The 26109-nt window shown below is 28.7% G+C and overlaps 2 protein-coding genes across 3 annotated transcripts in view; one reads left to right on the top strand and one right to left on the bottom strand.

Annotated features, from left to right (window-relative positions):
* LOC107446006 (uncharacterized protein CG3556) overlaps window positions 1–6443 on the top strand; it is a 28310-nt gene extending 21867 nt beyond the window's left edge. Inside the window, exons 8-10 of the mRNA XM_043050472.3 lie at window positions 452–629; window positions 3305–3444; window positions 6074–6443. Of these exons, the coding sequence (XP_042906406.2) occupies window positions 452–629; window positions 3305–3444; window positions 6074–6141 (386 nt within the window). The 3' untranslated portion in view covers window positions 6142–6443. The remainder of the gene's footprint in view (window positions 1–451; window positions 630–3304; window positions 3445–6073) is intronic.
* Window positions 6444–8325: 1882 nt separating this feature from the next.
* The window catches only part of LOC107446007 (uncharacterized), a 32041-nt gene continuing 14257 nt past the window's right edge, over window positions 8326–26109 (bottom strand). Inside the window, exons 7-15 of one of the 2 annotated variants that reach the window (XR_001584340.4) lie at window positions 22385–22457; window positions 21381–21478; window positions 20473–20510; window positions 18555–18704; window positions 17398–17478; window positions 16554–16666; window positions 11842–11988; window positions 9331–9436; window positions 8326–8687 (exon numbers count right to left, since the gene is read on the bottom strand). Coding sequence is in view for 1 of the 2 variants with exons in the window: in XM_016060538.4 (XP_015916024.1) it covers window positions 8577–8687; window positions 9331–9436; window positions 11842–11988; window positions 16547–16666; window positions 17398–17478; window positions 18555–18704; window positions 20473–20510; window positions 21381–21478; window positions 22385–22457 (924 nt within the window). In the remaining variant the exon portion in view is untranslated. Of the gene's footprint in view, window positions 8688–9330; window positions 9437–11841; window positions 11989–16546; window positions 16667–17397; window positions 17479–18554; window positions 18705–20472; window positions 20511–21380; window positions 21479–22384; window positions 22458–26109 lie in introns of both variants that reach the window. The other variant, XM_016060538.4, reaches the window with a different exon arrangement.

Here is a 26109-nt window from a genome sequence, read left to right on the forward strand (position 1 = left end):
CTAATCCATGATCCATCCAACACTAAGGGTATTTTGCGTCAACATTGTGGTTGGTGTAAGCCTCCCGGCTTGCGTTAGAATTCGAATCAACCAACCATCACTGGGATTCAACCTGACTACTATTGGAGAACGCTCTATCCCCTGTAACCTAAAACTGTGAAAGCTTTTCTTTCCAATTGTCTACCAGTCAATAGAATTTCTTACAAAAAGTGTAGTAGTTGGCATGCCTAAATTCTATATAATGTGATCACTGTCCTTAAGAGATGAGTAATTTTCTGCCCTATATTTTCACTATTGTTACTTTTTTTTATATCAACAACTAAATCTAAATAGTTAAAGGATTCAATGTCTTTTTCACTCGCGAAAAACAAGAACAAAAATATGTTCCTTTAATAACTTATCAATTACATTGGAATAAAAGTATTAATTTTTCCCCCTTATAATATTGCAGAAGACTCCGTGGATGAACTCAAAGGATCTAAAATTGAAGTACCAGAGGGTCATGTCCGATATTCGCTATTTATAGGAGATAAGAAAGAGCTGATACGTACTATAACATTTCAAATCCCTGATAATTTTACAGCTTATCAAGTGATGCTGATGGCAGAAGTCCAAGATTTAAAATATAAGTAAGTTCATAAAATGGGTTGATATAAATTTAATATGTCGCGTGACAATTTCAAATATGAAAGTATTTATTTTTACAAGATTCATTTCTTATTATTTTACAAAATTAAAAAAAAAAAAATCTAAAATTTAGAGTTTTTAAAATATGTTATCGTGTATTCAAAATGCATTTCAATTAAGAAAAGGTAAATTAAAATACCCTTATTTTGACACAATTTTAAAAAAGTAGAATCATAAATTTCTCTCGATATAAGTTAAAATTATGTTTAAAAATAAATAAAATTTAAAAAAAAATGAGTTTTAAAATCGGTTTTTAACAAATGAAATAACTGAAACCCCATATAACTTCTATGAGACGTGGGAGCGATTTTCGGTGCCGACAGAACCTTGACGAAAGTGATGTTATTAACATCTGACAAAAATAAAATTATTTTCTCAGTTCCATTTTGTCTAATCTCTCTAACCATCTAAAATTTATCCTTTTAAGTTTTCTTTCCTAAGCTCATTCATTGACAGTGGAAGAAATTACGATTGGCAGTACAAAATAAAAAAAACAATTAACTTAAATTATAAAAGAAAATCTTAACTTATATTGTAACTTAAAACATCAGGCACAGAGAACTGGATGAAATTTGAGTAATCTAGATAGTCGGAAAATGAGGGAAATTTTGCAACTGCTGCAAGCTATAAATTCTGCTTGCAACGATTATGAAGAAATTGAAACTTGCATTGTAATTATGCATAGATGTGTAGTTAGAATTTGAGCCTTTAGGCTGGTCGGATTTTCGATTAACTAGATTCTGTTTGTCGATGAACTCTTTTTGTACTTGCAAAAATTACCATTCGAGCTTGCATTGTTAACAAAGAAAGAATTTCATTTGAAATTTGATTAATTTAATCTGATAAAAAGTAGTTAAGATTACCTAGAACGGTAATTTCTATTGAGCACTAATATGAGTAAAAATTCTGCTTGTAGCTGCTAGAAAATGCTTAAAGCATGCATTATCGTTAAGCACAGAGGTACAGTTACAAATTGAGCCTTGTAAATAGTTGGAGTTTCAATTGATGATAAATTCTGCTTGTGTCGGTTTCTAACCGACTAAAACTTGTTATATCGGCCGACAAAGTTATACTATGGATGGTGTTTTCTACACTAGGGAAAGCTGCAAGCTCGGTACCGCCTAAATTTTCGTGTTACTGTTTCCGTTGTATTTTAAAGCCATTTGGCATCATTGTGTTTTGAGATTCTTGCGAATAATGTATTTGATTACTCATTACTTGTGTTTACAACGCTAAAAGTGTTAACACTAACGTAAGATAGTGCACAGCTTGCAACAAGAACAAACAGTAATAAACTTATGGAAAGAGGCCATACCAAGACTGCCAAAAAAGCGAGTTATTCAAAATCTAGCAACCATGTCACCTTTTTTAACAATATATCTCTAAATAACTAAAACAAATTTTCACTTCAAACTCACCAGAATTACGAAATAACATTAATATCTTATGAAATACGGCAGATTTGAGCTCAGAAATTATCTAATTTTTTTCTTTTATTGAAAACAAAATTATCCGTTTAAAAATATCGCCTCGCAGATTAACGTGCAGTAAGCAGCTGCAAACTTTCTAACCGGAACTAGAGCAGGCATACAGCTCGAGATTGTTATTGTTTACATTTGTACTGAAAACACCATCCATACTTAAAATTTGCTCATTCTAGCATGTTGCGAAATCTGTTCAGCAGCAAACGAAGAAACAGTACAAAATAGTGAGCACCTCTAGCGGCAAATGACATTTCCGGGCATGGGTTCCTATGCAGATCTAGTCTTGTTGATGTGCCTTTACTCCCCGAGAAGTTTCTCGCAGCATTTGTGCGACACCCTGTTGCATATGGATGGGTGATCTTGTAAAGCTAAGGGTGGTGGCGCTAGTGGTAAAATTGTTCTTTCAAGACTTCCGGGTTACTGCTTCCGATATATTTTTACACCGCAGATTGAAAAAACGCGCCATCATATTATTGCATCATATCTTTTGCAGTATTTCACATGTACCGAGTTCTTTCTTTCAGCCTTTAAACTTCAGCATTATCATAATAATATTATAATCATTAGAATATTTTCTAATAAGGCTAATTTAAAAAGATATTTTTAAAGACATTTTATTTAAATGTAGCCAAATAAGGGATAAAATGCAAAACATGCCAAACATTAAGAATTATTCACAATGAGATATAAACTTTCCAAAATTTTTTTTGGCCTTACGACCTCTGAGAATCAATACATTTCTGAAAGCTCTTATGAATGTTTAGATTTGAACCCAAATTACAATAACAAAACTGCATAGAATATTAGGCTTGTTCACACATCGCCTCGTAGTCATAACATAAGCGGAGGGATACACCGGAAATTTTATAAATTTCTTCCGGTTTAAGGACGCTTGTTATTGTTTACATTAGACCACCCATCCATAAAATTTTAAACTAAACATTTAAACAAAAAAAAAAATTAATTAAAAATATTATTAGAAAAAAAAAACTAGAGCTTCGAGAGAGAAATCGGTTGCAGATTTGAACTTAGCAATACATAAGTATATAACATTTTTTTTTTTTTAAATTTCATGAAACAGGAATTTTTTTTTTCTAATGTAATAAATGAGTACCATACTTTTTATTTACCAGATTTCTTTGGAAAAGTGTATCTGGCAAAATGTATGTGCAAGAAATCTCACAAATACCAAACAACCCCGAAAATGGAAAGTTCTGGCTTCTATATTTGGGCTCTAATAGCAGAAAACCACTTATTCCTTACTTTAATAAGGGTAACATGTCTTTATATTTTAAATTACTATGCTTAAAAAAGTGATTTTTAAATTTCGTTTATACTCTGTTATAAATATAGTACCATATTCTTTGTTTAACCCATTTATGATAAGCATCCTTTTAAAAGCATGGTTCTTTATAAAGATTTATTTTGGGGAAACAAGATATCTTTGTTTAACAATTAATATATTAAAAATGCAAATATTAATATTTAAATCTAAAAATCAATCTACTCAAAGCTAAAGAGGTAGACAGTGGTAGGAAATATCTAATTGGTATAACAGGGTAGCTACAACCAGGTAAAATTAAGAAAGTGGTAAAGAAAAATCAAGGAATCAAAATGTTTTTATTAATATCTATCTACCAAATAAATGTATTTGCAAAATGAAGTAAATATATTAGGATGTTAAAACTGATCAGACTGAGAAGTGGTTTAACGCGCTGATATAAATCCTGTAATAGTGATCTCAGGGCTGTCAACCGAAAAGTATAATCGCTGTGCCAGCACAATAAAACATCATACGTTTATCAGTATCTCTATATGCCGGTCAAGACAAGTGTTAAAGTGTACTGAAGTAGAAGTTTGTAGATCTGAGGATTGAATTTGCACCTCTATAATGAATGTTTGATTATGCTGCATTATCCTTTAACATTTTGAGAATGTTTAAGTACAGTATTTATCCTCTAATTTTTCTTCCAAATCACGCACTCCACCAGGATTTTCGTTTATCTCATTCAAATGTACTATTGTTGAAGAAAAGGATATAAACCCAGATAATTTAATACATTAATACAAGATTTTACATTGTGAGAACATTTATTACATTATACCATACATTAATACAATCATTTAATACGAAGACTCCCCCTGTAGTAATAGGTATGATTTCTATGGCATTCAAAATTTGGTGACAGACTCTCCAACGCAGCTCAAACAACGTGAACATTTAATACATTGTGAGAACATTTAATACATTATACCATACATTAATACAATCATTTAATACGAAGACTCCCCCTGTAGTAAAAGGTATGATTTCTATGGCATTCAAAATTTGGTGACAGACTCTCTAACGCAGCTCAAACAACTAAACTAAAATACTGAACTTAATAATAAATTGCACAAAATTAAACCAGAAATAAAACCATTTCAAACCAGACAGTTCATTATTACAGGGTTCAATGTAGTTACCAAACTAATAATTATACATTACGAATTGTTATAAATAATTATGCTGCTTTAAATATAAAAATAAAATTTCTCGAAAAATGTGAGGGCATTGGCAACAGGGTTCGTTGATTTAAATCATGATTAAAATCAAATGATTTTTTTAAAAAAATCATTGATTTAAATCAACTGATTTTTATATATATATTATATTGATTTTAAAAGTTAAAAAACAGTGCTTTAAATTATTGATACTTTTAATATTTTCTTTTCTTAGTTTTAAAATTTATTTTAAATAAATTGCTGCATTAATTAATTTTAGTTAACGAAATTACTTTCTTTCTTGGAGTGTGTTAAACACATTTAAAATTACATGTTTAAAAATCTTTTGATTCTTAACATTGAAAGTACAGATTAAAGTAAATATTTAATGCTGTCTTAATATAGACTTGCATAGCTGTAGAAAGTAAATAAACATGCTTTTTTTTTTCAAAAAGCAAATGTTAATTAAAATTCTACCTTTTGATTAAAAAAGCATGAAATTCAAATCTACATTATAGTTTATTGATGGAAATTTCTATATTTCCAAAGCTTGAGGTTATATTAAAAAGAAATTACCTTAATATGCCAAAAATAGAAAAAAAAAAAAAAGCTGAGTTCAGATATTTTTTTCCTGATATAGTGTCATTCTTCCCTATCAAAGTCTATTTGAAGCAGTAGGGTTATTAACTGGTTTTTATTTTTCTTCTCAATATGTTTACGGTATCTTTGAAATTATCAGATTTTCTTTTGTGAAAAAAAATTCCAATGAGTACATAGATTTTTTTAAAAATGTTTTTTAGCTTAACTTATGTATTTTGATAAAGGATTAAAAATGAATATTTTAACATAAAAATATATAGATTGAATATTTATTTTTTGATGAATAACAACATTTATAAACACAATCTATTGCATTTATTTTGCCATTTTATAAATCATGAGAAAAAAAAGAGATCACAATTTTAAATTAAAATTATGCTGTGCTAATTGAAACTTTGTATTATTAGTTAAAGTAGTATTCTTTAAATTATCTATTTTATCTTGTCTTTTAATTTCAATCATGCCTTTGTATCAAAATGGTCGCTATGCATTAATGAAAAATTATTTTAGTAAGTTAGAGCTTCTAAAATATTGTTATAATATAGTTTTAATATTAATTTAATTTTGATTAAACATTTATAAAGTTTTTTTGATCGTAAATTAAAGCTTTTATAGTGTATTTAAATAAAAAAAAAAAAATCTGATTTAAATCAAAAAAATCCGATTTAAATCAAAATAATCCGATTTTTTTGATTTTTTTAAAAAAAATCAAAAAAATCACGAACCCTGATTGGCAACCATAATTCCAAACTATAATATTCTAAACACCTTATGAATTATACTCCATATCAATTAATAATTTTATTATCCCCTTTTAGGTCCTGATGAAGTTAAACTGATGCATGGTGATCATCTAATTATGTGGTACAAGACTATAGAAATTTAACATCTGGGACACAAATGAATCTAGAATTTCCTGTGATTTTCATCTTAAATTAAAACATAGAACAAAAGATTACGGGGAAAAAAACTTCCTAACTTAAAGATATTTATCTTTCATATGTACAATAGGATAAAAAGAAAAAAAAATTTAATTTATACATCAGAATGAATATTTCAAAAGAAAAGCTTCTGAACCAAAAGACATTTATATTATCTATGTATAACAGAATTGAAGAGAAAAAATATCATTTATACTCATTGTAAATGAATTTTTGCCCTATTTCAATAAAAACGAGATCTAATAAATCATTGTATGATATTTTATAACTGTCAGCGAACCCAAATTTGAGTGTAAAACTACTAATGTTCAACTCTGTAACCTTTGAACCCAATCCAGAAGACGGGGGAACTCCTGAATCATGTATTTAGAGAAATTTGTCTTCGTGGAGGATGTTTTGCTGGAAATAATTTGCATTTAATTTCCAGCAAGGGGACTCTTACCCATGATCTGTTTACCACAGAGGATATCTCACATTAGCACTGTGGTCAGAGCAAGCCAGATGTAGAATTTGTATCGATCATCCAGCACTGGGATTTGAACCCGGTTAATGCTCTATCCCCTGAGCCATTGCGCCTTCATTGTATGACATTATAGAAAATTATGCTTCTTTGTTCCAGTCATATTAGAACAGTAAAATTAGGCAGAACCTTTGAAACTGATATATATATATTCAATTAATGCATTGTTTCCTATGCATTTTTTGTATTACACTGAGAACTAAATAAGATTAAATCTGAGTCAATAAGAAATAATAGATACAGGAAACTAGAAGTGTTTTAGAAAAAAAAAACACATTTTTTGATTTATACCCATTAACTGTACCTGATGTTGTTATTTAATTGTACCTGATGTTGATATTGCTTCCTGTCTACCTAGTAGCTATCACACAAAGTATTGTCTACTTGAAGTTTTTTAAAGTTGATCTGAATTAGATTAAAACCAAGATCATAGGACTCATTGTTCAGAGGTTACAAAGGTTTTATGAGTGATGAATAAAATGTTTGATTTATACCTATTTATCTTGCTGAAAATATAGCTGCAGGAGGCTTTCGTGGTTTTCCTCTCCATGTAACGCAAATGCTGGTCAGTTCCCTCAAAAAGTCCTCCATGAAGGCAAATTTGTCCCAATACTTGATCCAGGAATTCCCTAGTCTTCTGGATAGGGTTCAAAATTACAAGGCTACGGAGTTGAGCATTAGTAGTTGTAAACCCAGAAAATTGGTTCGGCTGTTCAACTACGGTTAAAAATAAAATAATGGGTCCTAGGCACATCAGTGGGTTTTTGGAACATACAAGCCCTCCCACTACTGCAAACTTGTAACACCAGTTGAAGAGGTGGAATAAAAGACTAGCAGCCCAGATCCAAAATAAGGTTTTCCCGAGGGAATCTTCATCAGAAGTCCTTGAAGAAAGCTGTCATGCAAAAGACGATTATATTACAATTAAAATTATGAATTTAAGTTTTCCCGCAATATTATTAATCATACGATTTTTCTCGTAGTTTTATACAAATTAGACAGCAAAACGTGTATCCAACTAAAAATAGTAAAAACAATCTGTTATATTTAAAAAATAAAACAATTAATTCTTGTAAATTAATCAATATATTTAAGACGGGTTGAGTTAAAGATTTAAAGGTTTCAAAAATATAATAGGTAGGAACTCAATAATAATAATAGAAAAATATTGAAATAGAATAAAATTGTATTTGGATATTTAATATATCAGTTATTTGAATAGAGCAAAAATTATCGATTTCGAAGTAAATAACAAACAAATTAAAGCCCAAAATAGAATATAAATGAGTTAATAAAATTAAGGGGAACGCGATCATTTACGAAAAGCGGTAGTACAAATACAAAACAGAGATGTAATGCAATAACCTTATAGGTTCAAAGGTCAAACTATGTGAGGTTGACCTGAAACAGATTGGCATCACCAAATTTTAAATAAGGTAATCACAATGAAATAATCAAAATTAATAATGAGACAATGACTTGTATCCAAATACAAGTATAACATTTAAAGCAATAAATAAATGTTTCGGGAAAAAAAAAACAGATATCCCAAAACAACAGCGTACTCAGCGCATACAGAAGATATTGAAGAAGAAAAAAAAAACTCAAATAAAATGAACATGCTTTTAAGTCAATAAAACTTTCATTTAAGTCAATAAAATTATTTCATAGCTAATATTATTTTTTCATCACACACTGACATTTCACTTGATCAGTTTCATAAATGCATTTGTAAAATACAATATCACATCATTAAATTTTGATAAAAAATACATTCTGTAAAGGATAAAAAGTAAAAAGTTTCTGTGTAAAGAAAATAAATAAATAGTAGTAGCAAAAATTAAAAATTGTCAGGGGAATTTATGACACTCGTTCCTTTTTCAACTTCTGTTTGATCAACATTTTTTGCCTCTCAAGAGTTTGAAGATCCACAGAGTCTTCATCAACAATATAACATGGTTTTTTGTGCATCTAACAAATAAAAAAATAATAATAAATTATTCCTTTAAAACAATTATACAAAAAAGGTACATAATGTTTAATAAAAATACAAGGAAAAAAAACAAGATCCAGTACTATGCTTCATAAGTGACTCTTATGATCATAGTTTTTAGAAGGGTCTTTTTTTATGGAAATGATTTTAAATGTACAGTGCACACTATGGTGCCTGCTTTTTCAAGTTTTTTTTTTCTGGAGTAATATTTAAACATGGCAAAAGTGGCCAATCTACAAGGACATTATAGATAGAATTTTTTTTTTTTTTTTCAAATCAAGGAATCTCTTCTATGAAAACTGGCCTTAAAATTTCACAATTTTGATTAAAAACACAAAAATTTCACAAGAATCAGTTAGGCTAAATGGTTATACAGTAATTTTTTTCTATGTTTATTTATTTATTTTTCTCTTTGTGTTACTCAATAAATGTTTTCACATCAAGTTCCGAAAAATTGAAATCATACATGCAATATTCACCAAAAATATTTTTGTTTTGTTAAAAAAAAACATGAATTGCAAAATTTTCTTTGTGATTTGTTGAGAGAAATTAATTTAGATTTATGGAGCTTACCAAATAATATTTATATAAAAAAAATCTAACTCTTTAAGATTAACACACCTCAATTTTTTTTAACATTTCAGCTGCCTCTATATTTTCTGGAAGAATTTTCAAAGCAGTACTTGCAGCTCTCTTTGAATTTTCTAATTCTTTCCTCTTTAATAACCTGTAAAAAACAAGACTAAGAATGAAACAATGTATTGTGAAAGTGTTGTTTGCATTTGTTAAAATACAAACTAAGGAAGGTGCCCGCAAACTAAGGAAATGGTCAAATACCTTCGGGATTGATCTTGGATCAAAATTCAAAAAATAAACTAGTGAAATGCTTTTTTTAAAAAAATACACTTAACAATGTCAACTACTCCTTGATAAGGCCATGTTTGACATGGCCTGGTTTTGCAGGCAGGATTTTAAGGTCAGTAGGCAGGATTTTTTTTTTTTTTTGTGCAATCAATCTTGCAACCTGTTTTTATCAATTTGCAATTATAGCACCATCTGTGAAAAAAAAATGCAAAACCCCATGCGCCCAATGTCGATTCATTTCTGCAGAATCCAAATCTGCAAGAAAGAATGTGGTTTCTAATTATGATTTTAAAAGTTTCCCCTAGTAGGTGAATTTGGGAATATAGATAGGTATAGTTGAAAACAACTCGTGGAAATATTTTTTATATGTACTTTCAGAACTTTAGTACAATGCATTTTTTTTAAAGACACTTGCTTATTTCCATAATTCTTGGACACTCTATAGAAAAAACTCTCTTTTCACATTTTCCATAATTTACAAATAGTTGCAGTGACATAAAATTTATCTTGTTATACATTAACATCAATGTATAACAAGTTACATGTTAAACATTAACATGTTAAAACATTTAATGCTCAGACAGAAAAGTGATCCGATACTTCCTAACCATGTTTAATATACAGAAAATTATTCATGCAGAATTTCCAAATTTATTAAATAACTAACTTTATTTTTTATTGTTTCATTTTGTCATTGAAATTTTTTTTTATTGAACTTAGATGCCAAATTTTAAGTTTATAAGAGTTTTGTTAAAACTGGCACATTAATTTAAATTTAAGATTGCAGAAGCACATTTTTCCAAGAAGTCTTTCAGATATAAAAGTTTGCAGATATCTTTCCGCTTATAATCTCTCCTATTTTTTGGGGGGGGGGCTGTTATTGAGTGTCACCATGCGAATACGTAATTTTTATTAGATTCAGTGTAAAGAAAAATTATCAGCCATTGACTTTTCAATATTTTTTCTATTGTATTGACTATAGTGTTTTAAAAATGTATTAACTACAGTCAATTCGCTATAACTCGAAGTACGATAACTCGAATATTACTATAACTCGATTTTTTTATGAGGTCCCGACCCTTTTATTTTCAATTTCATGTTAATTATTCTCGATTACTCAAATTTTACTCCCTTTAACTTGATTTTCTTTGGATCTTTTAAAGCAAGAAAAAAAACCTAGGAGCTGATATCTTGCCCCTTCCTTTGCAAAACACACACAATGTCTTTCACACTCTTCATGGAGAAGATAAAGCTGTCCCTCTTGAAGTATGTGAACAGTGGTTAAATGAAACATTACCAAATTTACTTCAAAGATACTGTGAAAATGATGTTTTCAATATGGATGAAATGGGTTTATTTTTTAAATGTCTTCCAAATAAGACTATGATGTTTAAAGATGAAAAATGCTCAGGGAGTAAAATGAGCAAGGAACGTTTGACTGTCCTAGTTGAAAGAAATGCGTCTGGGACAGAGAAATTGCCCTTACTTGTTATCGGAAAATATCAAAATCCCCGATGTTTCAAGAATGTAAAAACGTATCCTTTGGATTACAAGTCTAACAAAAAGTTTTGGGTGACATCAGTTTTATTTGAAGACTATGTAAGAAAATTGGATCGGAAATTCTTCACTAGAAAAAGAAAAGTGATACTCTTCATGGATAAATGCACAGCGCATAGTGATCTACCTAATTTGAAAGCAGTGAACTTGCAGTTTCTCCCGCCAAACACAACAGCAAAGTTGCAGCTGATGGACCGGGGTATCACAGTGCTTCAAACAGTTTTATCGCTAATTGCTTGTCAGAAAAATGATCTTAAATATTGTAAGCATTTAGAGGATTTGTAATTAATAAGCATTAATTAAATGATCCGACAATATTTTGAAAGTTCAAAACCGAAACTAAGGGTAAGTCGAACTTCCGATATGTCGAAGTTTTTCGTCAGTCCTATCAGATTCGAGTTATCGTGAATTCACTGTATTTCAAAATTTAATTATTTAAATGAATTAATTTGCCTGTTTTAAAATACAGATTTTAAATTCAACAAGTTTAAAAAACGGTACTTAAAATTTTGAACATTTTTCAGAATCGGTTTGGTTTGAAACATTTTAAGCGCCGATGCATGACACTTTTGACAATTTCAGAACAAATATGTGCACACCAGTTGAACTGTTGTTGATATATTTTACGAAAAGCAACCAAACTTATATGTCATGATTAATAGGTTAAAAAATCTGCAACTTAATTAATATTCAATATTTAAAAAAATGTACCCTTTTGATCGATATAAAAATATCTTCGACAGACACTGTTTGGATTCTTGAGCACTAGGATTTAAATGAAGAGCTGTTTCAAAGTCAGCCACAGCTTTGAAGAGTAGTGATCCCCTCCTCTTACGTCCTTTACACATGCCGAGATACCTAAAAAAATAATTAATAAATAAATAATAAATACACAATTTTTCATAACTAAGCAGTTAAAAATTTTAAATATAAATTAAAATTGTTTTAAAAAATTTAAAAGCACCCTATAACTTCAAAAATATGGATTTTTGAACAGTACTGAAAAATCCACATTTCAGATACTTCAAACCAATAGAAATATCAATGTTACAAAGTAAAAATTGAAGAAAAAATTCACTTAATATCATTGTTATTTTTGAGCATTGTTTGGAGCAGATTTTCTGAAATCTTATCCTTTTTAATTGTACAACAGTAATACATAATACTTTTAAAGTAATTACTTTTAAAGCAATAAATTTCTCATGAAAAGCATAAAAATTTCAAATAATGACTTGAAAATCAAGAAATAACTTGAATAAGAAGAGAAGAATAAATAAGAAGTTGAAAGGTTATAAAGAAGTAATGAACTTACTTAAAAGCTAATAATTTGCAATCAATATAAAAAATTTTAATAGGAAAAAATAAATGCTTTAATGAAAAATGAATAAAAACACTTATTTATTTAAAATATTTGGAAAATTTGGTTTGAACATTCTTTTTTTTCCTCCGTGCAAACAATAAAATTTCAACATTTGTAACAGAATGTTGAATTTTCTGTAAATTCGTTAAAAAATTTCTAAAAATAAAAAAATTCTAATATCTAGCCTTCTAGAATTTCTAAAAAAAATTCTAAACATTTCAAAAATCATTAAAGTTTCTCATGTTTTCAAAGGCTTCAAGCCACAGTGCAAATGTTGGTACTGATTGTGGTTCCCTTTTTTTTTAATCGCCTCTATCAGTATCACTTTTCATTTTTTCAACTTCCGCAATCATTTCTTAAGTTGACAATCTAACAAGTTTCAACATTTTCATAAAGTGAAGCATAAACATCAAGCATGATGTTTGAGACGTTTTCCTGAAACTGCCAACAGTTCCTCATTTTCTTCTTAATCATCAGATGTTACTGTTTTTCTTATAAAAATGAAATAACTTCATTTTATTTCTTTTTGTTTTAAATATTAGTAGAATTTATGAATGATAGATGTGGGAATCAGTTAGTTTAAAAAATTATCCTGGATGCTATTGACCATGGATTTCCATCAACTATTATTGGCTCAAGCTACAGAAAATTAATCAAGCAATACAGCAACCTCTTATACGAACTTTAACAATTTTATTATTGATATGTATCAGTCAAAAATCAGACTCGTAATTGCTAAGATTTCTAATAGGTTTAAGCAAACTTACGTGAGGAATAAATCCTAGACTATGTCAACCTTCATCTAGCAAAGGGTACCTCAAGATCGAGTCGAGTTAACATGTCTTGAATACAAGTGATTTGGTATTTAATATTTTTAGTGGTAGTTACACCACAGGGGAATTAATCTTAGACTATGTCAATCTTCATCTATCAAAGAGTACCTCAAGTTAGAATCGAGTTAACATGTCTTATATACTAGTGATTTGGTATTTAATATTTGTAGTGGTAGTTACACCACAGGGGAATTAATCTTAGACTATGTCAATCTTCATCTATCAAAGGGTACCTCAAGTTAAAATCGAGTTAACATGTCTTATATACTAGTGATTTGGTATTTAATATTTATAGTGGTAGTTACGCCACATTTAAAAACCTTTCGCCACTTGTTTGTCTCTTTACTTTTCTACTGTCAATTTGTTTTTAAACACAGAGAAAACTTCTTGTTTACACGAAGTCCAGCAAAAAGCTACCATATCTTAAAACACAGTAACAATACAAACGAAAAACAATACAGGAAAAATACTTTTATTTCTGAACAACAAATAGTATGCCATTTTACATTACTTGGTTAAAAAATTATGCAAGATAAATGGAGCCCTTCATTGTTAACACACAAATAAAGTCTTTTCCAACTACTACCTCCTTAAGTGCTTGCAGAAGGTCGGCTAGACGATTTTCTTTTCAGTGCAGAAAATGTTTTCCATCCAAATCGAAGTCAAATAGCTTGTTGAGTAGTAATCACATAACAAACATTGCAAAGATATTCCTCCACAGCAAACGCACCATATTTACCGCGCAACATCATTCCGACTGATGAAAATAGCACATTTACTGTTATCTATTGATTGAATAGTTTTTCTATCTGGAACAGAATCCTATTGGCTAAGTTTAAACTGAATGTAAAATGCTCGTTAAATTATAATAATGACACAACTGCCATTAGCAATAGATTCGTCTACATCAAATGCACTATGCTCACCCAACCAGGATGTTTCAAAAATAGCACATATACTCTGCAGTGCAGTTGAAAGAACAATCTAAGTACTTCAGGATAGATTTCGAGAAAAATGACTTGACAACTATTTTCTTTTTAAAGAGAATGCCATGAACACTAAAATTGAATTTCACATAGAACACAATTCATTTTTGAAAAAATATTTTTTGCAATATGTAGCTTATAGATAACTAATATTTAAACATCACAATTTACAATTTTTTGTTGCTTACATTTATTTTTCTATCACACTGTAGTACTACTATCAATCGATAGCTCCTGTACTGCCATATCCCTAACACAACTCACAAAGTGTCACCTACAATCCTTAAATGTAGTAATCTTTCCGCCAGACCTGGTAAAACCGAAACAATAGTAAGTCCATTTTAATACTTTGCCTATATCACTTTTTACTTTTAATTATTTACTTGTGTTTGGTCTTATTCGATTTTGCATTTAACAAAAAAATACGTAAGAAATAATGCTTCACTCATTTAGGTAACAATGTTAGGTGTATAAAACCATTATAAATTCTAAATTGTTTGTTCAATCATTTCTTATTTCAATTCATTCAATTTAGTATTGAATATCTACATTTGAAACAGTACCTAATTTGCCTATATTGCAACTAAATAGAAATATAAAATGTGAAAATAAGTAAGCCAAAAACAGTATTAACTGATACAATTAGTGTAAAACAATTAATGTAATAATATGATTTTAGTCTTGTTTTATGTAATTGACTGCAATATAATTTACTTCCAGTTTTGATATTAAGAATAAAGCTTTAATATATATGGTTTAATTCTGGATAAATTGATTAATGACATGATTAATTATTGACAATCTTCCCTTCAATATTTTAAAAAAAAAACACACAAATTTTTTTCTGCTGAAAGGAACAAAAAACTGTTCAAATTGAATCTACAATATTACTTGATAAAAATAACAAAATATTGGTAACAATGCCAGGTGCATAAAATCATTATAAATTCTAAACTGTTTGTTCAATCATTTCTTTTTTCATTGAATTCAATTTAAGATTGATTAAGACCAACATTTGAAACAGTACCTAATTTGCCTACTTTGCAACTAGATAGAAATATAAGATGCGAAAATAAGTAAGTCAAATACAGTAGATTTATACATAAAAGTCCATGTAACTTTTTAACTACTAGGTCAGGGATGGCGAACCAATGGCACGCATTATATTTACGGCATGAGACACAATATTTTGGGCACGCCACCGATCACAATTGCTATTGCACCATGAATTGTACTTACACAAATGTTATTACACTATGAAGCATATGTAACAATTAAATTAAAATTTACAAAAAACAAATATTAATAAAAAGATTAATTAATGCTAAAAAAAACAATAACCATAAAAAACAAGCTAACAATAAATAACTAGCAAAACATCAACAGTCCTGCTTAAACTAATATTTTACAACCTAATATAAGCTACTTGTCATTTAATCTGTAATAACAGAAGTCCCACTGATATTACTTTATGTTGAATTACGCTTAAAACTGAGACATTGCAAAATTCATTTTCTTTTCAATGTAAATAAAGAGCTTTGAGTTGATAGTATTTAGCATTATTTTCCCAAAAATCATGAAGTCAAAATTATTTGACGGCACGTCTGTGATTTCATTAAACAATTTTTTAGAAAAAATGGCACGTTGGTGTATAAAGGTTCGCCACCCCTGTACTAGGCCTACTGACTTGCAACTGTCTAAATCGATTCTGTGAAACAAAATACATGTTAAATAGTTATCAACTTGTCTTGGTAGCTGTGTAAGGAGCAATAAATACAAAATTGTACTTTTGTAATTAAAACCCATATAGCGTCAAAACTATTGATATCGTGGTTGGTCACAACCATTTCAGGGTGAAAGAATGCATATGAAATAATACCTCATTTGTCTAAATATCATTAAATAAAATCTGCACCCTTTTATGTCAAAACAAAACACTGTATTTTATATGATTCTTATGAAAACTAAATGACACCTTGATAATAAACAAATCCCAATAAGTCCTGGTTTGTTATCTTGAATGAATGGATTTATCCCTTTTTATAGCTTAATTTGACTGAACTGTTTGTTTTGATTTCAAAAAGAACATGGACTTTTGTAATCCCTCAATATCACTTTATGTAACAGCCACCACAAAAAGAAAAATACATAATTAATAGTTATTCTAAATAAAGAATATAAAGAATTTCATTTTATGCATATTAAAAATTTAAATAGTAAAAATAACTCATGCTTACATTTTACCTCGTAATTCATAAAGTTTGTAATTTTCGGGCCAGCAACTTGCACTCTTTTCAAATTCTTCAATAGCAGTGTGGATCTCAAATTTCTCTGCAAATTTTTTAGCTTCTTCTAGACTGCAAAAGATTAAAATGTATAAATATGCATTACAAAGAGAACTCACTAAAGTCTAGAACCATCCTTTTAATTCTCCAATAGCTACAGCTTTACTTATACAATTGGTGTATAGAAGATTTTTTACTCTACAAGTCGTGTGCATCAATCATTTTGTGCATCAATGTGAAAAGCATCTTTGGGATTTTTTATTAAACTATCAATAATCTGAGCCGCGATAGCTCAGGAGATAGAGCGTTCACCTTCCAATGAGATGGACTGGGTTCGAATCTTAGTAATAGTTGGTCGATATGAATCCACATGCGGCTTGCACCGACCACAGTGCTAGACGGATCATAGGTTAGAGTCCCCTTGCCATCAGGCTAACTGAGGGAGGTTTTCCTCTCGAAGTCCTCCACGGAGGCAAATTTCTCCCAACACTTGGTCCAGGTGTTCCCTTGTCTTCTGGACTGAGTTAAAAATTACAAGGCTACATAGTTGAATATTGGTAGTCGTAAACCCAAAATTGGGTCGGCTGTTCAACGTTGGCAATAAAATATAAAATAAAACTATAAGTAGATCTGCCAGGTGGAACAGACAGTCTATATGGCATTGTCTTAATAGATATGACATTGTGAATTATATTGATATGACATTGTAAAAGCATTGACACTAGCTGTTTCATCATAATTATTTTTTTTAAAAAAAGAAGTTATCATTGATTGTAACTAATAAAATAAAAAACAATCCTTACTGATTTTGTGCATCAATGTGAATAGCTTCTTTGGCATTGTTTATTAAACTATCAGTAGATCTGCCAGGTGGAACAGATAGTCTATAAAGAAATATACAAATATATATATATGCATAGTTTTCCACAAGCAATATCAAAATTATTTGAGGAAGATAATACCTGAAAAGACAGATTAACTTCACTGTTATCAAATTTAAAAAAAAAAAAAAAAAAAAAAAAAAAAAAAAAAAAAAAACGTTTTTTTTTTTTTTCATGATAAATAAAAAGTTTGAACCGAATAATCCACAACATTAAATTTAATCCAGAAAAGAAAAATAGGTTGCAATTTTAAAAAGGAAAAAAAAAAGGTATAAATTACTTTTATATTGAATTGGAATAGTACATCAGAATAAAGTTTGAATAAAGTGAATGTAATACTTGTAGAAAATATAACAGTACGTAACAATTATATAGGAATTTAAATCAATATATTCCTGTACACATGCTTAACATTGATCATTACAACATATTACTTAATGTATATAATCACAAAAAATACAAAAAACTAAGCTGGATGAAATTGCTTTATAATCAAATCTCTTAAGCAATTTTCGATTTAAAGAAGTAAACTCAGTCACAATTATAGACAATATTTCATTAAAAAAAAAGATGTTAAAATTTCAGTTGAAAACATTTGTATCAACAAAATTTTACTGACAACTCAACTTATTTATTAACTCTAATTTTAATAAGTATTTTCACAAACGATTTCCGCAAGACAAGTAAAATACAATTACAATTTAAAAAGATATTTTTTTTACATTTTCCTATCGATGTAGACCAAAATTCTAGATAGAATAAAATAACAAAATGAACAAACAAAATTCTAGATAAAAAAACATTTATTTCTCCAATCCTTATAACAATTCCTCTCAAAAGTCATTTAAAAAATTTAAACAATGTTTGTGACTGTATACATGATCAATTAATAGTAGCTTAAGCTGCCATCCAACCTAATAATAATCAATGTTATGCTGCTCATGACATAAATAATGGAACCATAAAAAAAAACTTACAACTTTATTAAAAACAAGCACTATAAAATTCAATGCATAATTTTTAATTATTTTGAATGAATAAATCAAAATGCAAGAAAAAAATAAAATTAATAAACTTACCCATCTCTAGTGGAGCAAAAGGAATATATTCTATAAGGGTCAATCCCCAAAGATTCTATTTGCTTTTTGAAATCACTATTGTGGTAAAAATGAGGATGACTTCGTAAGTAATTGCTATAGCAAGAAAATTTCTGAGTCTTTTTAAAAGATCTGGAACAAAAATATATTTAAAAATTAATGAATTTTACAACATAAGAAATGAATAAAAATAATTAACACCTTTTTAGCTATCAGAAGATCAAAATGATAAAGAGAAAAAAGTATGGCATTTAACACCACTAAATAAATCACTAAATATGAACACTTATTTTCAAAAAAATGCCCACCGTTCACCATTTTTACTATAATTTATAACAAAAAGTTTCATTATTTTTTACGCATATGTATTTTTTTTTAAAAATTTAATACAATAAGATCTATCAAAATACTTTTTAGAAATTAAATTATAATACATTTAAAAAATAACCGAAAATATTAAGTAACTAGAAGACAAAAACTGTTGATGCTTTCCTTAACTACTTGCACAGTTACATAGTACAACACCCCTTTTGACCTTTGAATAAAAAAATTATGCATTTTGATGTAAAAATAATGCTCTATTTGTGCCATTTCCATAACAAATTTTCTGAATATATTATTATTATGACACACAAATTACAAATAGCACATTTAAATAATCTCTTTTTAATGAGTTTTAAATTTACATAAATTTTTTGGGCAGTTTTTGCTACAATTTTGCCATCTTTTTATTTTTTTCCTTCGTTTTATTATTTTATTACAACACGTCAAATTAGAAAAATGGAGGAATACGCAAATTTCAGAAGTTTTGCTCATTTTATAACTGATTTATAGAGTACAAATATTTAAGAATAAGTTTTTTTAAATGGAAAAAAATTACATATTAAAATTACATTAGTCTTCCTTTGAGATAAAAAAAACATCTACAGTTGTAATTAATTATTATATGCGAAAATAAATAATCAACAAAATTAATGAAGTTAGGGACGATAATTTTAAACAGGAAATATTGCTCTTAACTACCAGAATCGCTAACTTTCATCTGATGTGACACGAATTTGCATGAAATCAATTTCATTATTAGACAACAGATGAGCTGAACTCAAGCTAGGTTACTTTTTAGTTTTAACCATAAAATAATTTCTCCCATTGATAAAAAACACACCAACAATTATTTATTAAATTTAAAAATGAATGACCACCAAAATGTATAAAGTTAGGTGAGATAGCTTTCAAGTAATGAAGCTGTGAACTATTTGCATACATAATAAAAAGAATATATATAATATGTAATAAAAAGGATATACAGGGCTGCCAACTTTCTATGCTTTTTGTACAAATTTATTCCAGTTCTACCCAAGATTATGCTTTAATGTATCATTTTTCATTCCTTTGAACTTATTTTCCACACCACTACATATGAATTATTTAAAAGTTCATATGCAACGTCACTTTGTTCCAGGTCCTTCGTGGTGAAGCTTTTAAAATGATGGCAAATTACCAAAAATTCTGAAAGCTTTGGTTTTAAAATGTCTACCACTCTATAAAATATTCTGCAAAAAGCATGGTAGTTGACAGGCCTGGATATATAATAAAGAGAAAATATAATAAAAAAAGATATATAATAAAAAAGATATATAATAAAAAGGATATATATTAAAAAGAATATATGATAAAAAAGGATATATAATAAAAAAGATATATTGCATAGATAATAATTATTGTCAATTTAAGGCCAAGAGAGAAACATTACAGAACAAACTCCTTGTTTTGAAAACCAAATTTAGTTTAGTGAAAATTCCCCAGCAAGTAAATGTTATAAATAACAGTGATCCATTGAGAGAAAAAAAAGTAAAGAGTTCAATAAAATAATACAATCAAGTATTTACTTCAAACTTACTTGAGAAAAGGTGGCATATCCTCATAAGACACAATACCCTAGTCAAAGAAAATAAATAACTCAGAAAAGTTTATTAAATAAATAAATCAATAACTTAAAACTTTCTGTAGTAAGTTATGTGATACTATTTTAACATAACATCTAGCAATAAATTTATTATAAAAGTTATAATAATTACAAAATATATTTACTAGATAAATAACTTAGAAAATAACTTTAACTTTAGTATGTTTACCAATTTTCTGCATGATGTCTTGTAGTTTTGAAAAAATAATTTATTTGACAAAAAGGGTTAGACAATAGATCCAAACAAACATGTACAAAAAATAAAGAGCTATAAATGTCAAATATACACTATTTTGACATTAGTTTTGAGTATAGCAAGCTTTTTTTGATAAGTCCAGGTCTAAGAATAATTAAATTTATATATTTTAATTAATAAAATTTAACTTACACAATTAGAGTAAAACAATTAATGTAATAATATAATTTTAATCTTGTTTTGTGTAATTGACTGTAATCTAATTTACTTGAAATTTTGATATTAAAAATAAAACTTTAATATATGATTTAATTCTGGATAAATTGATTAATGATATGATTTGATTACTTAGCAACAATCTTCCCTTAAATATTAAAAAAAAAACACACACTTTTTACGGCTGAAAGGGGCAAAACTTTGTTCAAATCAAATCTACAATATTACTTGATAAAAATAACAGAATTTTAATCAATTATTCAAATTTAGATGCAATACAATCGCCAGAATCGACTATACTGAGCTAAGCTATTAATCTATATTTAACACAAGGTAGTGAAAACAATTGGTTTTATTAATAAAAAAGATTACTGAAAACTATAATGCAAATTAATTAATGGAAAGTGTCAAGTTTAATTTTTATACTTGCCAAATTAATAGAGATCCTTTCAGCTGCAGTAAGCCGTAATGAAGCATAATTTGTTGTGACAAATCTTTTTTGTTGCGTAAGTTTGCCTAAGACACAAACTGAAAATTTAAATAGCACAATTTTAATGTTTAAAGATACTGCAAAATCAGAGCGTGCTCTGGTTATAAAAAATATTTACAATTCATTCAAATCAAATGATTAGATACTTTAATCTAATTTGACAAATATAAACACAAAGAAAAAAAATTATGTTCATGGTTGCCCTTACATGAAATAAGATTTTTTAGTGAATAATATGCTAATTTTATAACTTTTGTAAAAGTGCATTAATTATTTATAGATGTTAGTTTATGCATTATCCATTTATAGGAAAAGTTCTATATGCTGTTCAAAATGTCAACAGGCAGAGAAAAACTTTTCAGAGTTTGTCATTTAATTTTTGACAATTTCAAAAATTATCCCACTCTGCTCATAAGTTTGGGCTCATAAATATACGCAAAATATGATAATATTATTTGGTTTTCATAATACTAGGTTGAAAAAATCTCTCAAAATTAAAGATACTTTATTTATTTATTAATTACTTATTTATTTTTGAAATATTCAACATATTTATCCATGTTAAAGCCCAGAATTTCTCAGCAAGATAGTACCCACAATAGGAGTATGGTTATGTTTTAAAAAAAGTTGTCATAAAAAATATGGCTTTCTGGTTCTGGCTGAATCCAATGTTTCAATTTAAACTATTCTTACAATATTTATCTTTTGCATCAATCATTTTTACTTTTTTCAATTTTATCCACGTTTTTCCAAAGCCTTGGAAGAAATAGATTTTTTCCAGACAAAATCCTAATCCTGCCCAGAATATCATAAAACGAGGAGTAAAATAAATTTGATCACGCTGTTTAAAATTTTAATATATCTTAATAACTTTAAGTTAAAATTTACAGTTCTGGGAATTTCTAAAACATGTTAAACAAAAATAATATTAATTAAGCAAATACCTTTAAGCACTTCAGAAGATTTGATTTCATTTCTGTTCAATCGAGTCATTTCCAGATTCTTGAACATATAAACCTAAAAGACAAAATGAAAAAAAAAAAATTCCTTTAAAATAAATAATATGATATAAAATTTTAAAACACAGTTAAGATATTACATATGCAATCAAGTTTTCACAACAAAATGCATTAAAAAAAAATTTACAACAAGAGTTAAAATCTTTAAAATTTCCAAAAACTAGCAGATTATAAAATGGGTCGCATTCATTTCATCGACAATCACTTCATCGACAGGCCGTTCCATCGACACCACTTCATCGACAGGCCATTTCATCGACTAGGTCATTTCGTCGACAGGGTTGTTTCATCGACAGGCCACTTCGTCGACAGGGTCATTTCGTCGACAAGTCATTTCGTCGACAGGGTCATTTCGTCGACAGGGTCATTTCATCGACAAGTCATTTCGTCGACAGGGTCATTTCGTCGACAGGGTCATTTCGTCGACAAGTCATTTCGTCGACAGGGTCATTTCGTCGACAAGTCATTTCATCGACAAGTCATTTCGTCGACAGGGTCATTTCGTCGACAGGGTCATTTCGTCGACAGGGTCATTTCGTCGACAGGGTCATTTCGTCGACAAATCATTTCGTCGACAAATCATTTCATCGACAGGGTCATTTCGTCGACAGGGTCATTTCGTCGACAGGGTCATTTCGTCGACAAGTCATTTCATCGACAGGGTCATTTCGTCGACAGGGTCATTTCGTCGACAGGGTCATTCCGTCGATAGGGTCATTTCGTCGACAGGGTCATTTCGTCGACAGGGTCATTTCGTCGACAGGTCATTTCATCGACAGGGTCATTTCGTCGACAGGGTCATTTCGTCGACAAGTCATTTCGTCGACAGGGTCATTTCGTCGACAGGGTCATTTCATCGACAGAGTCATTTCGTCGACAAGTCATTTCGTCGAAAGGGTCATTTCGTCGACAAGTCATTTCGTCGACAGGGTCATTTCGTCGACAGGGTCATTTCGTCGACAAGTCATTTCGTCGACAGGGTCATTTCCTCGACAGGGTCATTTCCTCGACAAGGTCATTTCGTCGACAAGGTCATTTCGTCAACAGGGGTCAATTCGTCGACAATATTAAGAAAAGATTATTTTGTAGGCAAAGTCATGCGTAATTTTGAAACTAGTTTTATGATTTTTTACATTAGCACTTCCCTTGCACTTCTTTGTAATTTAGTATATTTCTGATGAAATTTTTTAATCCTAGCCTGATGCAAAATCCTAATAGTATGGTGAGGTTGACAGAAAAAAGCATTTTATTTGAAAATTGCCTACTCCTCTATTCACATCACGTTGCAAAAACGAAACATTAATTGTATTTTACACATTTAATTTGTATATTACAAATTTTTTTTCTAGTCATATTTAACACATTTATTTCTAAGATTAATTTTTAATGTACATTATTGTAGATTAGCATCGCAAAAGCAATTGCAAACCTCGCATTCCCAGTTTATTTTATTCCTTATTTAATTAATTATTTATAATGTTTTGGTGTTTAATATGTATTTTATCCTATATGTTCCCTAAACATTTATAAGTTCTTGTACCGTATAAAATAAACTTTGTTAATGTAAAAAAATAAGAAAAAACTCACAATGGTATGTGATGCAATCGAAATGATATAAAAAATGGTTTCAAATCAGAGGAGGGGAGGAAACTTGTTTAATTGGTTTTTATGATCTAAAACATTTGGGAATAAAACGCAATTTACTACGATATAACAAATAAATTGACTTTTGTGTTTATAATTGAGGAGAGTTATCCATATGCATCTGATTTTATTCTCATTAATGTTTTATTAAAAAAAAGTTTAGCAAACTTGTTTTTTTACTCAAATATTAAAATGTTTTTCTTCTCGATTTGCCAGGGAATAAAAATTTATTTAAATAAATAAAATTTGCAGAGAGAGTATATATTTTAAAGGCCAGCACTAAGGAAAGTCCTTTAAAAAGTGTAATCGGAAATGGAATAGTTTCTAAATATCATATTTGATATGTGTTCTGAAAAAGAAATGTTAATTTTTGTTACCAAAACGAAAAATGTGGAATTTTGAATGTTGATAGAATTTTTTGTGAAATTTTGCCCTTGTGGTTTCTGCTATGCGTGAAAATTTTTATAAATTTTTTTCTCATTTGTAGTCTACTTAACAAACTTGATATTTTAAATATATATACATTTTTTATTTTAATTTTTTCAGTATTTTAGTTTTGAACCTCCTGGCTTGTTCAGGTCGAAAATAATCAAACTTTTGATTGGCGAAAAATCGTGCTAATAGTGGTCAGTAAATGTTTGAAAATTGTGTTTTCATCCTGTTCAGAAAATCAGTAAAAAATTTCAGCAATTATACTAGTAAAAATTGGTCAAATTTTAATTGCAAGATTTTTCTTTTCTTTTTTGTAGAGTAAGAGTTTACGTTTAAATTCCAGGCTTGACTTTCTGTTAATTTTCTTTTAAACAAAATGTGTCTAATTTAAATCCTGCGAAGAAAAAATGAATTAATTCATCATTTATTTACTACTATTAATATTCTTATTAAATTATACTATTATTATTTATTTATAATAATAGTATAATTCAAAAATAGTATAATTTGATAGTATTAGATTAGAATTTAATAATTAATAATATCATTAAATTTACTATTCATAGAAAAAACGCATTTTGTGAGGATCAAACACTAACACTCTTGCGACGTTACGCGTGTACTTCTTTTTGGTAAGGTGAGTAGCACTTTAAATATTGTAGGAATCTACAATCACCTCGGTAAATACCTTAACATCAAGTTTGCATTCCTATTGTTCTTCGAAATCTCTAATAGTAGTAACGAAACTAAGACTCAGTTCGATTGTTCGAATAAGCATATTCCTGTCCTAATGTTAAAGATGCTGAACAAAAGGTTTAATTAAGCAATTAAAGTGAATTTAGTGCAATTAAAGCAATTAAAGTGAACATTAAGAAATTACTTTTCCATTATAAAAAACCTAGAGTTTTTTTTCTACTTATGCAGATATAATAATTATGTCTATGACTATTTTAATTTCTGTGAGAATTCGACTGAAGTCTATGTTTTTGTTAAAATTTATGTAAAAATTTTGAAAATTTTTACAGCAATGAATTTAGCTTTCCCCTCCTTGAAATAGTGTCTAAATGTTCATTGCAATATATTTTTATTACTTTTAATTCTAAAAATATATTTTATTAATTTGATATCAAAAACAATTTGATTGCTAACGTCACACTATATTAACTGTTGACCACGGTCCAGATATAATGCTTGGTAATGTTCTGAAGGCAATCCTTACCTATCTCGAAAATAAGTGTCGAGCTATTACGATTTAGATATAGAAAAGTAGATTTCGATGCATCAACCGTTTAAACACTTCTCAACTACCTATGAATTAATTTAAAAAGCGAACTTCTTTTAGTCCAATTGGAACACTGCACAGCCATAAAGAATTTTACTTTAGTATAAAATTTCAATAATTGCATTTTTCTAATTAATAATAGAAAATATATAGATTAAATCTCTAAAATAGTTTCAGAATTACGCATGACACCATGAACGAAATGACCCTGTCGACGAAATGACTTGTCGACGAAATGACCCTGTCGATGAAATTACCTTGTCGACGAAATGACCCTGTCGACGAAATGACC

This window comes from Parasteatoda tepidariorum, chromosome 9 (genome assembly GCF_982258835.1).
Source record: "Parasteatoda tepidariorum strain Cologne lab strain chromosome 9, Ptep-v5.0, whole genome shotgun sequence".
Lineage (NCBI taxonomy): Eukaryota > Metazoa > Arthropoda > Arachnida > Araneae > Theridiidae > Parasteatoda > Parasteatoda tepidariorum.